General features: G+C 43.9%; 1 protein-coding gene across 1 annotated transcript in view; it reads left to right on the top strand.

Annotated features, from left to right (window-relative positions):
• The first annotated feature begins 7,961 nt into the window (after positions 1-7,961).
• The window catches only part of SNX4 (sorting nexin 4), a 36,697-nt gene continuing 32,403 nt past the window's right edge, over positions 7,962-12,255 (top strand). Inside the window, exons 1-2 of the mRNA XM_054070176.1 lie at positions 7,962-8,098; positions 10,065-10,180. Coding sequence (XP_053926151.1) covers positions 8,042-8,098; positions 10,065-10,180 — 173 coding nt within the window. The 5' untranslated portion in view covers positions 7,962-8,041. The remainder of the gene's footprint in view (positions 8,099-10,064; positions 10,181-12,255) is intronic.

The raw sequence follows: 12,255 nt of genomic DNA on the forward strand, positions 1-12,255 counted from the left end.
TGGGTAATCCTGCATACGTATTTCATCTGAATAAAAGATGGGAGGTAATGCTTCAGTATGCTGAGCTGCCATTAATTTGCTACTTTTTTCCCCCTTTTTAGAAATTAACTCTTTTAAGTAAGCTTCAATGGGTTATATTTTTAATAGGAATAATTGGAAGTCTGAGGGCATCTTTTTCAGAAAGACCACATCAGTATGAGCTTAGCCTAAAGTAGGTGTTTTCAACCCATTAAAGCAGCAGGTTTTAAACATATACTTACATGTTTTCCTGAATCTGGGCCTAAAATAATAACATAGAGCATTTGAATAGCTGCTTTCTCCCCAAGATCTCAAACTGCTTTACAAAAACTTGTGAGAAATATTATCCCCACTTACCAAAGGGAAACTGTGAAACGTAGCAGAAATCTGACTTCCCTTGGTTGTTAACGCAATCCTTCAGTGGCAAAAGGAGGAGTAAAATCCTCAAACTCTTGCCCTATGATCTACCCTTATCCTTCAGAATGTGTTAAAATAATGATCAAAATAATCAAGTGTGGCAGAGAAAGAGATGATGTCGTCATTAAGGGTTTTTTTGCAGCTGAATGCCTGCCCTAAGGTGAGACTAATTTTTTATGGTTATTAATATAAATACATTTATCGCTTTTTAATGCATACACAGCATTCTAGTTCAGTGGGTTTCTGGATTTTTATTTACTCATTTTACAGTTCATCTTTTACTTCTTTAATCAGTATTTGGTGGATATGTGGTGTATCTGTATACGCTTTGTGCATGTGTGATCATAAACAGTGACAGTTTTGTCCTGTTGGACTTGAAGATCCTTTCTCTGTATGAATCTTTCCAATTAACTTCACCCACTTGGTTTGTACCTATTTATACAAAATATTCTGTTAGGGAGTTAAGTAATGGTATCTCTTTTCCCTTCTGTATTTAAAGAGGAAAAAGGACAGGTATTGGATGAGGTACAGACTCAGATGATAAATGTAGGGCATCTCTCCTACGCTGTGGCTACATCGATGTGCATCTGCGGAGAGTTGCTTGTCTGCTCCCACTTGCTTCAGGGTGCCCAGATGCAAATCAGCTTAGCCTGTCCTCCATGGAGAAACGGCCGTATGTCCCAGGGATAACAGAGCAGAAAGCTAGATGGATGCCCTAAGTGAGGGTACCACCTGGGCCACACAGAGATAATCAATCTGGAAGGACGAGCCTAGATACGCTTGCCTGATCAGGGGAGCTGCCTTTCACTCACAGCCCCAGAGGACATTAGCTCAAGTCCTAGGCAAGGTGCAACATTGCTCTCCCTCTCTTGGTTGTCAAACCGGGCATCTTTGTCTGTGCTATGTCATATTAACCTAGAAGAGATGGGTTGGCCTGAGTTACAGCAGCTGGGGTATGGTCTTTAGGACTAAGGACAAGCAAATGTTTAGCAAGCTTTCAGAAAGACGTTGTTTTTCAGTTGATGTCCTGAAACTGCAGTCTGCACAGTGGTATCTTTGGGTGATCTGCCACCCCTCCTCCTCCGGATTCAGAGCACTTCAAAATGCCCACAGATCACTTAGACTACTGGTTTGATTTTCAGATGTAGTCCCTTTGGTGTGTTACAAAGCAACTGTATAAGTCTTGTGTCAGGACTATCGCAGATTATTCACAATCCATGGGAGCTCTCTTTAAAATCAGGAAGAATATCCTGCTGCCTAGCAAAACTCAGAGAGAAATAATGTCCCCAGCAGGAGCCCGGATGAGCTTTAAACAATGGTGGACATTGACAAAATATGTTGTACCGATTGGAAGTGCAAGGAAAGCAAGGGATATTTTTTTAGAGGCAGAACCTGGGAAGGCAGCAGGAAGCCTGCACAATGTCCCTGCAGCCAGGCACCCTGAGCTGCAGGAGTTGTGTTTTCCAAAAAACGGGCAATTCCAAGCAACTTCTAGACCAAACCAAACCCTGCAAAATGCTTCGTCCTGTGTGCAGAATAATTTTAGGGAGAAATTTGGAGGAAAGGCAGTAGGTACCCCACGCGATGGCATCTTTACAAGGCAGTTGGTTTTTCTACAGGAAACACTGCAAATGGAATCTTTTGAGGAATGATGTTTGTCCCACTCTTCCTAAGCAGCTGTACCTTTTTCTAGAAAGTGTTTGACCTGCTGCATGGTGAAACATGGTGTTGTGGTGATATGGGTGAGGGTTTGCTTTCACAATCTCTCCTGGGCTCTGCAGGCTGCTTTCTGCACAGAGGGAACCTGTCTGTTCAGCCCTTGCTGCATGTAAGATTGAGCAGAGCTAGATGCACCCTCCCATAACCTGCATTTTCCATCTACTAAGCTGAACCTATTGTAAGCAAACCTCATCCATAAAACAGGAAGAACACAAACCTGGGAGCTTGTTTCTTTCCTAATGCTGTGGTGTGAGTCACCTCAGGTTGACTGGGGAGCCACTCAGCACGTGCCCCACTGACCTGGGCTTTCTCTGACCAACAGCTCAGTTCTGGAGCCGCTGCTTATTTCTCAGACCTTAACTAAGGAAAAAATGCAAACTAAAAATCCACCAAAGTTACTCAGGGAAAAGTGAGTAAGAACTCTGGGATTTAGCCTAAAGTGTCTAAACTCACATTATAGAGCTTTGCTTCCACGAGAGAACACAATGACCTTTGGATTAAGACATTGGGGAGGAAGAACAGATAAATGATTATTTTTATTGTTGGCTTGTTTATGCCTTTTGGTGTAAATTCTCCTGCTCTTCTATTAGTGGTCTGGACAACCTCATAACTCAAGACACACTGAAGGCTGGATTTAGGCAGAGGAACGTAAGGTCTCTGCAGGGTGACTTTTAAGTTGCATTGTGGGAGCAGTTTTCCCAGAGTTCTCGTTTAGGAGCAGGAAGATATTTGCTAGAGAAGTAAAATAAAACTTTGGCCACCTGAAACAATATAGCATATATTTAAAAGAAGGTTTCCAACAGCCTGGGTTTCCACTGAGAGAGGCAAGACTCTGCCATCAATCAATGGAGTTGAAGCTCCCAACGCATGCACTAAACCCCCTTGTGCAGGGTAACATCACGATGAGCATGTGCCAGACCCAGGTGAGTCAAACCTCTTATTCTTCCCAGGGACAAAGAGCACTTTCACATGACAGGGAACATGAAGCGAGAGATGAGGAGTAGGGGAAACGTAGCCATGCCCCGAACAGAGCTAACACAAAGGCCAGAGCTCCTGAGCTTCCCTGGACCTCCCCTATGTCCAACAGATCCCAGAGCACATAACGGGGGTATTGGATTGACCGACTACAACAGAAGGTGTGGGGTTCAGTTCTGCATCAGAAGATGTTCCCTTGGCCGTCCGGATTGCTTTCTCTTTACGTGACTGGAGTAATTACTGTTGCATCCATTTCATTCCTTCTAATCTGTTGGTATCAGTAGTGAAGCTGGGCATCAAATAAGGCCCATGAGTATTTCTGGTGTCAAGAGGATTTGTCTTACACTTTAAAGTTTTAAAAGGTATGTCTAAGGACAGTGGAAACCTGATAGGATCATGGATATAGCCTCTATTAGTGAGCACAAATCCATACTCTTATGCGTGCGTATTGTGTGGTTTTATTGAACCACTCCCAATTACCCCAGCAGTTAATTAAGCCCCAAGAATTTCAGTGTCATCACTTCTGCATCTTATAAGCACAGCCTTGGTTTCACTGCGCTGTTTCACAGCAACGGTTGCCTGAGAAGGATGTGTGCTCTGCACTGTGGGTCTGATCCAGCTGGCTCTAGTCCCAGTCCCGGGAGGGTTGAATAAATTCAAATACCATTTCCAGGTGGGCACTGAGGATGCCCATCTTTCTCTGCAAAAAGTTCTTGCTACCTTCCTGCTGTCACATTTTCACAGTAGTTTGGTATTTGGTTTTGCTCATGTACCTGATGCATGGAACCAGTTCTGCTGTTATTGAAATAGATGGAATCTACTGCTACTAATTTCAGCTGGAGTGGGACCAGGCCCTTGCTTATTCCCACAAAAGACATCGAGGTCTCTTTTCCACTCTCCACTTGTCTTCCCATGACTTTTTCTTTCCCTAAGTAATTAACAAAATGTTGATTTTCTATTTTTTAATGGCCATTTCACAAGCCATTTAGATGATAGATGTATGTCTATGAGAAGGCTAGACTTACGTGAGAAGAGGATTTCCCATTTATTGTTCAGACCATATTTTATCCCCCTGCGTTCTTCCATGCTGAAGCAGATACTCATGCATTTTACTGACATTTCCTTGACATCCATTCCTCCACTGTGTTTTCTTAGGGAATCTCGGCAAACACTGTTTTCTGCTCCATCCCTCACATCGATGACATCAGCTGCAGATAGATGCCAGTGTCTTTGGTGAGGATTGGCCTTCAAAGACCAAAAGCGTAAGCTGGCAACGCTTTGGCTGCTGGATGCGTCTGGTTAGCAAGCACCTTTGGGTCTGATGGGATTAGCCTGTAGAAGGAGGCAGGAGCAGTTTGACAGCCTCACTCAGGGTCTTTGTATTATTGTTACTTTTAGTGAGTTTATGGCAGGATCCAGGAGCCTGAACCATCAGAAATGTGCTTCTAAAGGGAAATTCCTGGCCATCTTGCTTTGGCTTGTGCTGCGAGGCAGTCCTAGGGCAAGTACACACTGGACTAAACTGGAAGCTGCAAAGGGTGATCAGTCCCCAAGAGTGGGCTAGAGACACCCTAAAAAGTACCTAAAACCTGTGTGGTGTGGATGGCTGGTCCTCAGCTCGAGATGTGTTTCTCCATGAATTTACTGGTATGGTACCTCACTCCTTGTGAGCACCAGCACAGGTGGACACTGCACAGCCAGACACTGCCCGTCCCTTGTCACCAGGAATATTGGCCAGTTAACTCTCAATTCCTGAGGTTCTTGCAAAACCACAGGTGTTGGTTTTGAAATGATTGAATGTTAGACCTGCAAAATATTATGGTACTTTATCGATAATGTTTTTTCCATAATAAAATATTCAATACGAACTATGATATCCTTCATGAGCTTCACACAAATATTTCCATTGTATCACTGATATAGATCAGAAAAATTTCAGTATGCACGTCCCGCAAATATAAGTGTAATTGATACAAGGTATGTATCTTCGTGTACATCTTGAGTAAACATAAGAAAACCGTATCCTAATGGAAAACAGATTTGTCTTACAATGTGCAATCATGCTTTTACATCTAAACTGGACTTTGGGTTTAGAAAACATATCTTATATCAGTCCTATTCAGAGGACAAATCACAGTTCACATACTTGTGAAAAACTTTCCTTCTAGGAAAGCCTTTTGTGGAAAACCTTGGGAAACTCCATCCAGCTACAGTGGTGGAGGGGTGGGAAAGTGGGGACTGAGGTATCAGTTCAAACAATCTGAGGAAAAAGTTGAATAAACATTGAAGACAACGGAATAGAAACCAGACGCCAAATATTAATTCATGGGATCTTCAAAGGGGATTTTGAGATTTATTTTAATTATTGTTGAAAGAAAAAGATTAATTTTTGAATGAAAAATGCATGCAAATTCAGCTCAACACTGAAAAAAAAAACATTTCCTACTCAACACAGAAAAAAGCAAAGCAAAACCACCCGTTATATCAACCCTTTAATCCCCTGGGGTGGCCTTTAACCTGGGTTTGAGAAGGGCAGGTAAGGAAAAAAGCCTCCATGAGAATAATAAAAACTGTCGTGCCTGAATGAAAAGATGTGAATCTGGAACAAACCCAGGAAATCTCAAGGGAGGGGTGTGATATGTAAACCTGAGAGAGATGGGGCTGCTCCTGAGCATCCAAAATTTTGTTGGGAGTATGAAGAAGAACCTCTCCGTCCCATTTGCCAGCCCTGCAAGGACTGCATGGGCTCCACAGGGTTGTGAGGGAATAAACCCAAGGGCTGCAGGAATGAAGGGATGAGTATATGTATATGTGTGTGCGTGTTTATATAGAGAGATATATATATAGTGTGTTTATATGATATATTATTTTGCGTAATATCTCATAGTTCACCACAATATACCACAGTTCAGTAGGAGCTGTGGGGCAAACTTGCCAAACATCTTATTCTCTCACTCACAGAATCACAGAATCACAGAATCACCAGGTTGGAAAGGACCCACTGGATCATCGAGTCCAACCATTCCTAACACTCCCTAAACCATGTCCCTAAGCACTTCATCCACCCGTTCCTTAAACACCTCCAGGGAAGGTGACTCGACCACCTCCCTGGGCAGCCTCTGCCAGTGTCCAATGACTCTTTCTGTGAAGAATTTTTTTCTGATATCCAACCTGAACCTCCCCTGGCAGAGCTTCAGGCCATTCCCTCTTGTCCTGTCCCCTGTCACTTGGGAGAAGAGCCCAGCTCCCTCCTCTCCACTCAAGGAGAAGAGATGAGGCAGCTGGGGCTTTTATTAAACACAAGAGAGGCTTCCCTAGAGCTGAACTCAGTGGATTTTATCTACTCAGGTCCCTTCTGGGGAAGTTTGGTGGGATGAGACACAATTTAGTGTTAGCCAGCAGAAATGGTGGGAAGGAGAAGGCCCTTGTGGATGTCATCCCACCGCCAGGAGGGAGCCGGTGGGGAAGGCAGGGTAGATGGGAGGGCGAGCAAAACCAACACAGCACATCTGAGTCCTTGGCTGCCTGTAAAGGAGCGAGAGTGGGGAAATAACGGGCTGATAGGCTTTAAAACAATAACCTGAGTCACCCAATGTTAACAACATCCTGTGGGAAAGTGAACAGCTGCTGACAGAGTCTATAAAGCAAAACTGACAAGTCGTCCTACTCCGGACAAAAAACAAGACACAGCATGGGTGCATCAGCAGCTCTTCACTGACCCAAGAGCCAAGAGAAGAGCAACAACATCACTAAATCTTAGAAATAAACGTTTACAATGGGATGAGAGAGGGTGAGCGCTGTGGGGATGGAGGAAGGTCTGTGCCTGTCCCAGGCAGGAGGCTTGGGTTGTGTTCACCCATCGGTGGGCAACTAAGGAGGCAAATTTTATCAGGAAGGTGAGCAGGATGCACACAGCCTCCAAAGGGCTCAGCTCCAAAGGGCTGGTGGCAGCGGAGGGGGTGGGAAAGGCCGAGGGTGGTGGGCTCTGCTTCGCCTTACCCAGTGTCCAGGTGGTGGTGGTGGCCCCAAGCAGACACACGGACACATACACACACATGGACAGGCAGACATACAGACACACACATGGACACAGACACACACACACGGACATGGGCACACGGGGACACAGACATGCTTACACAGACATGGACATACACATGGACACACGGATACACAGATACACACACACACGGACACATGCACATGGACACACACACGGAGACAGACATGCATGGAGACATACGGAGACAGTGATGGGAACATGGACAAAGACACATGGACATGGGGACACGGACAGACACATGGACACAAAGACACACATACATGGACACACAGACAAATGGACACAGACTCACACATGGACACACAGGAATTGATACAGACACACACACGGACACGCTGACATGTGCACATGGACACAGACACACACAGAGACACAGACACATGGACATGGGCACACGGACACAGACATAGGCAGATGGACACAGACACACGGACACAGCCGAATGGACAACTGGACACAGACACATGCACATGGACACACGGAGAAACGGACACAGACACACGCACACACAGACATGGACATACAGACACATGGACACAGAGACACAGAGACAGTCAGAGACAGACACATGGACACGGGCACACGGACGCAGACACAGGCAGATGAACACAGACACATGGACACAGTCGAACGGACAAATGGACACAGACACACCAACACACGCACATGGACACACAGACAAATGGACACGGACATACAGGCACATGGACACAGAGACACACACACACAGACACAGACACACGGCCCCGCCCCCCCCCCCCCCCCCGCCCTCGCCCGGAGCTGCGATGAGTTGGGCGGCGGGCGCGGGCTCAGCGCGTGCGCGGAGCGAGCGGCCTCTCCGCGCGCCCCATGGCGAGCGCGGGGCCAGAGGAGCCTGGCGGCGCTGAGCCCGCCGCGGCCCCCACGGTGAGAGAGAGGGAGGGAGGGACGGGGGGGAAAGGGAGCGACAGAGATCGAGACAGAGACAGAGAGCGGGCGGCGGGGCCCGGGCCGCACGGCGGGGAGAGGCCGGCACCGGGCAGGCCGGGCAGGCCCCGGAGAGCAGCGGGGCCCAGCGGGAACGGCCGCCGTGTTAGCGGTGGGGATGGGATGGGGATGGGATTGCTATTGGCGGTGGTGCTGGGATTAGGGGGGGTGTGTGTGTTAGTAGTGGTGATGGTGTTAGTAGTGGTAATAGTGTTAGTAGTGTTGTTCTTTTTCCTCCTCCTCTACTTATTTATTATATCATTATGTGTTTATATTATATATACATTATACTTATGTTGTATATTATATTTATTATAGATTTTATTATGTTGTTATGTGATATTCTTTGTTATTTCATTATTATTGTCGTTATTATTCTTGTTATTATTGTTGTTATTATATTGGAGGGCTTTGCCCACTGTCACCCCTCATCCCTCACACCAGATAATAATTTTTCTTATTATTATTATCATTGTTATTAAGCTGTTGGAGGGCTCTGCCAGCCACCTGCCCTCACCTGAGTGCCACATTGTTCTTATTAGTGTTAATAGTAGAGTTGTTGTTGTTGTTATTATTGTTATTATTATTATGATGCTATTGGAGGTCTTTCCCACTGTCTGCTCCCATCCCTCATGCTAGATTATTGTTGTTATTAACATTATTATTAAGCTGTTGGAGGGCTCTGCCAGCCACCTGCCCTCACCCAAGCACCATGTTGTTGTTATGAGTATTGTTATTAGTATTACTATTGTTATTAGCAGATTGGAAGTCTTTGCCCACTGTCTGCCCTCGTCCCTTCTGCCAGATTATTGTTGTTATTATTGCTGTGATGCTGTTGAAGGGCTCTGCCTGCTGTCCGCCCTCATACATTGTGCCAGCTTATTTATTATTATCATTATTGTTGTTGTTATTAATGTTTTTATTATCATGCTGTTGAAGGGCTTTGCCTGCCATCTGCCCTCACCCCTTGTGCCAGATGATGATGATGCAGCCTTGTCCCTCCAAGCAGTGGGTTCTCTGGCCAGTCCCTCTCTGGCCACTGTTGGAAGGTCTTTGCCTGCCATTTGCCTTCATGCTTTGTGCCAGATTATTTATTTAGTAATTAATGTATTATTATTATTCTAATTATTCTGTTGGAGGTCTTTGCCTGCCACTGGCCCTTATCCCTTGTGCCAGATTATTGTTAATGTTGTTATTATTGTTGTTATGCTGTTGGAGGTCTTTGCCTGCCATCTGCCCTCATCCCTTGTGCCACATTATGATTGTTGTTACTTCTGAATTTGTTGCCCCCCTACTCCAGTTTCACAAGTAAATCTCACTCCATGTTGAATCCAGCCAGAGGTTCCCTCACCCCAGTTTTACAAGTAAATCCCTCTCCCAGCTGAATTCAACTGGAGGTTCCCAGAGCTCTGCCTTCCCTGGGTGGGCATGCAGTGGTCCTGACTGATGCGGATGTGTCAAAAGATAACGATCCTCCTCTGAGAGTTTTAGGAGTGTCCCAGGTGTCCTGAGGAGGAATTCACTGGTAGTTGTGAAGTGTTTAGGTAGAAAGTGCAGGGTTTGCTTGTTTTGTGTTTAAAGAAAGGTTACTTTGTTCCCTTTAAGGAAGCACATTTCTCCTTTCTGTCTCTCCTTGGCTTCTGGTGGCTGCCGGCATCCAAAGTTGTCTATTTGTTGACTTGGTTGTTCCTCTCTTCCCCCGCCGTCAAAATGCAGGTTTTCTGTTTTCATATGCAAATATGGTACAGACTATGGGTATAAAACGAAGCCCTTCCAGAGGCGTTTCTTGTATAGAGACCTGTCTTATTTGAACAAGCGTGGTGTGTGAGAAGGGAAGGAAGGGTTAGTAGGCTTTGCCTTGTGTAGCTGATGTGACATAAATCTTTATTTTTCCTCCCCTAAAAAGATGGAAGACTGTTTGGCAAAAAAAATGGAAATCACTGTTTCAGAAGCTGAAAAACGGACTGGAAGGAATGCCGTGAACATGCAAGAAACTTACACTGCTTACCTCATTGAGACAAGGTGGGTGGCAGGAGCTCACTTCCAGGGTATGTGGATGTACCAGGCTAAACAGATTCTCTCTCCTTCCCCACAGAAATATTAAGGTACAGGATTTAGTTTGTTTATGGTTTGTTACATGGTTATCAACTTACTTCGGAAGATCTTTTCCAGTAAAAACTTGGCATCTGATCTCCAGTTCAGTATTAGTGCTGGTGGTGTGTTTATGTACTGTAATTTTTCATTTGGAGCTAGGTGGAAAAATGTGTGCTTGAAAGATGTTGTTTTAAGGTGGCATCAACAACTGCTTGGTTATTCCTTCAGCTTGAGTTGTATAAATTTATATGCAAGTTGTATGTGCAGCTTGTATGTGAGGAAGATTGTGTGTTGTCATCTAAAGTAGTGATTAGGCTTGTCTGGGATCATGGGAAAATAAAGAAGTCTCATTAATTATGTCATGTGGTCAAAAGTTAGTGCTCTACTAATATCTGAAGTGTTTTGCTTGAGCTGATCACCACCTACTACTTGTAGCTGCTCTAAGGCATAGGGTTAATTAACTATTTCCTTCCTTCGCACTAGCTTGAACTTTCACTGGAGAACTTGCTGCTTTCAGTCTTCTTGTATTAGCAAGATTAATAATACAAGTACAGTAAATATGCTTGGTACCGCCAAAACAACCGGCAATTTGAAGTATTGAGTGGTAAACAAAACTTTAAAATCTCTTCTACCTTACAGTCAGTCACAGATGACTCCTGTTATGCAGGATCATGTTACTCAGATGAAGCAAACATTTCAAAATTGGACTTTATTAGGAGTTTTGTATCTCTCTTCTTTAAAGTAACTGTTTTAACTTCTGTGCGTTGCCTCGGGAATGATCTGTTGTACAGATGAAGCCTTCTGAAACGAAGCAGTTGCGTTTTGCAAGGGCTCTGAAGAGTTCAAATTGAAATACTATCACATAAGTCTTCTAGTTACTACTTAAAAGGCTTCTTAACTTGTTTAACCAATGAAGAGACAAACTGGTCATGCTAACTGAAGACCTGCTGCGATACATTTATTGTATTTTTCTAAACTGTAAGAATAAAATCCAAAATAGACATATATTTTTTTTTTTCAAACATTGTAGCTCTTTGGCAGTTGCTCAGATGTTTAAAAAATGCATTTACAGTTTATTGATATTAAAGATCATGTCTTCTCACAGAAGTAATGTTATTTTTCTTGTAATGACATTTCTGAAGGAAAAGAGAAGAAAATCGGCATTGTTAGGGTCTAACTGTGATGTGGAGTGTACTCTGGGGGCATCTTTATGCAGCCCCAGAACATGCTGACTGGACATCCTTTCCCAGTCATCCTTACATTACTTTAGACTCACTCCTGCTGCTCTTTCCCAGTGGTTCTTTCGTAGTGGCAAAATTGCATTTTGCTGCCCAGATTGCTTTCTTTCATTAAGATTTATTCTGTGGTCAGCGAATACCAAGACCAATTACATGTTTGTCGTAGAACTGTTGAAAATATGGGTTTGTCACATCTCTAATGAAATAGGTTCTCTATTCCTTTTGCTGAGAAAGCAAAATTTCTTGCATAAATATAATTGCTGGCTATTAAACACGCTTCCTGCTGAGCCTGTAGCTGTAGGTGGGCTTCACAGCAATTTGTCTGTGGGTAATAGGATATTTTGTAGCTGAAGAATAGAACTCAGTTTATAGTAATAGAAAAAGAAGACCACTTAATAACAGTTGCATTACCTTGATGTGAACTGGGGTTCTGCCATTACTGCTATCTAGGATTTAATTTCAAATTGAATTGGGGAATTGCATGCATCTGGGTGAATAAGAGACATGAGATGGATGCGATTATAACCACTGTATATTCGTAACAGAACAGAAGCTGAGTACCTAAACTTTTAAAATCTTAGTTTCACTGGTGCCCATGAAACTGTTTTCAAAATGAAGGTGATGGTGTTTCTTCCTTTTTCTTTCCAAAATGAAAAGATGCATTACTATTCTCACACTTTCATGTGATTTTTTTTTTTGTTAATTTTTTTTAGCAATATTCCACATCCATGTAGATCTTTCTTTGAGACAAAACAAACCACTGCT

The sequence above is a fragment of the Cuculus canorus genome, chromosome 6, assembly GCF_017976375.1.
Source record: "Cuculus canorus isolate bCucCan1 chromosome 6, bCucCan1.pri, whole genome shotgun sequence".
Taxonomy (NCBI): Eukaryota; Metazoa; Chordata; class Aves; order Cuculiformes; family Cuculidae; genus Cuculus; species Cuculus canorus.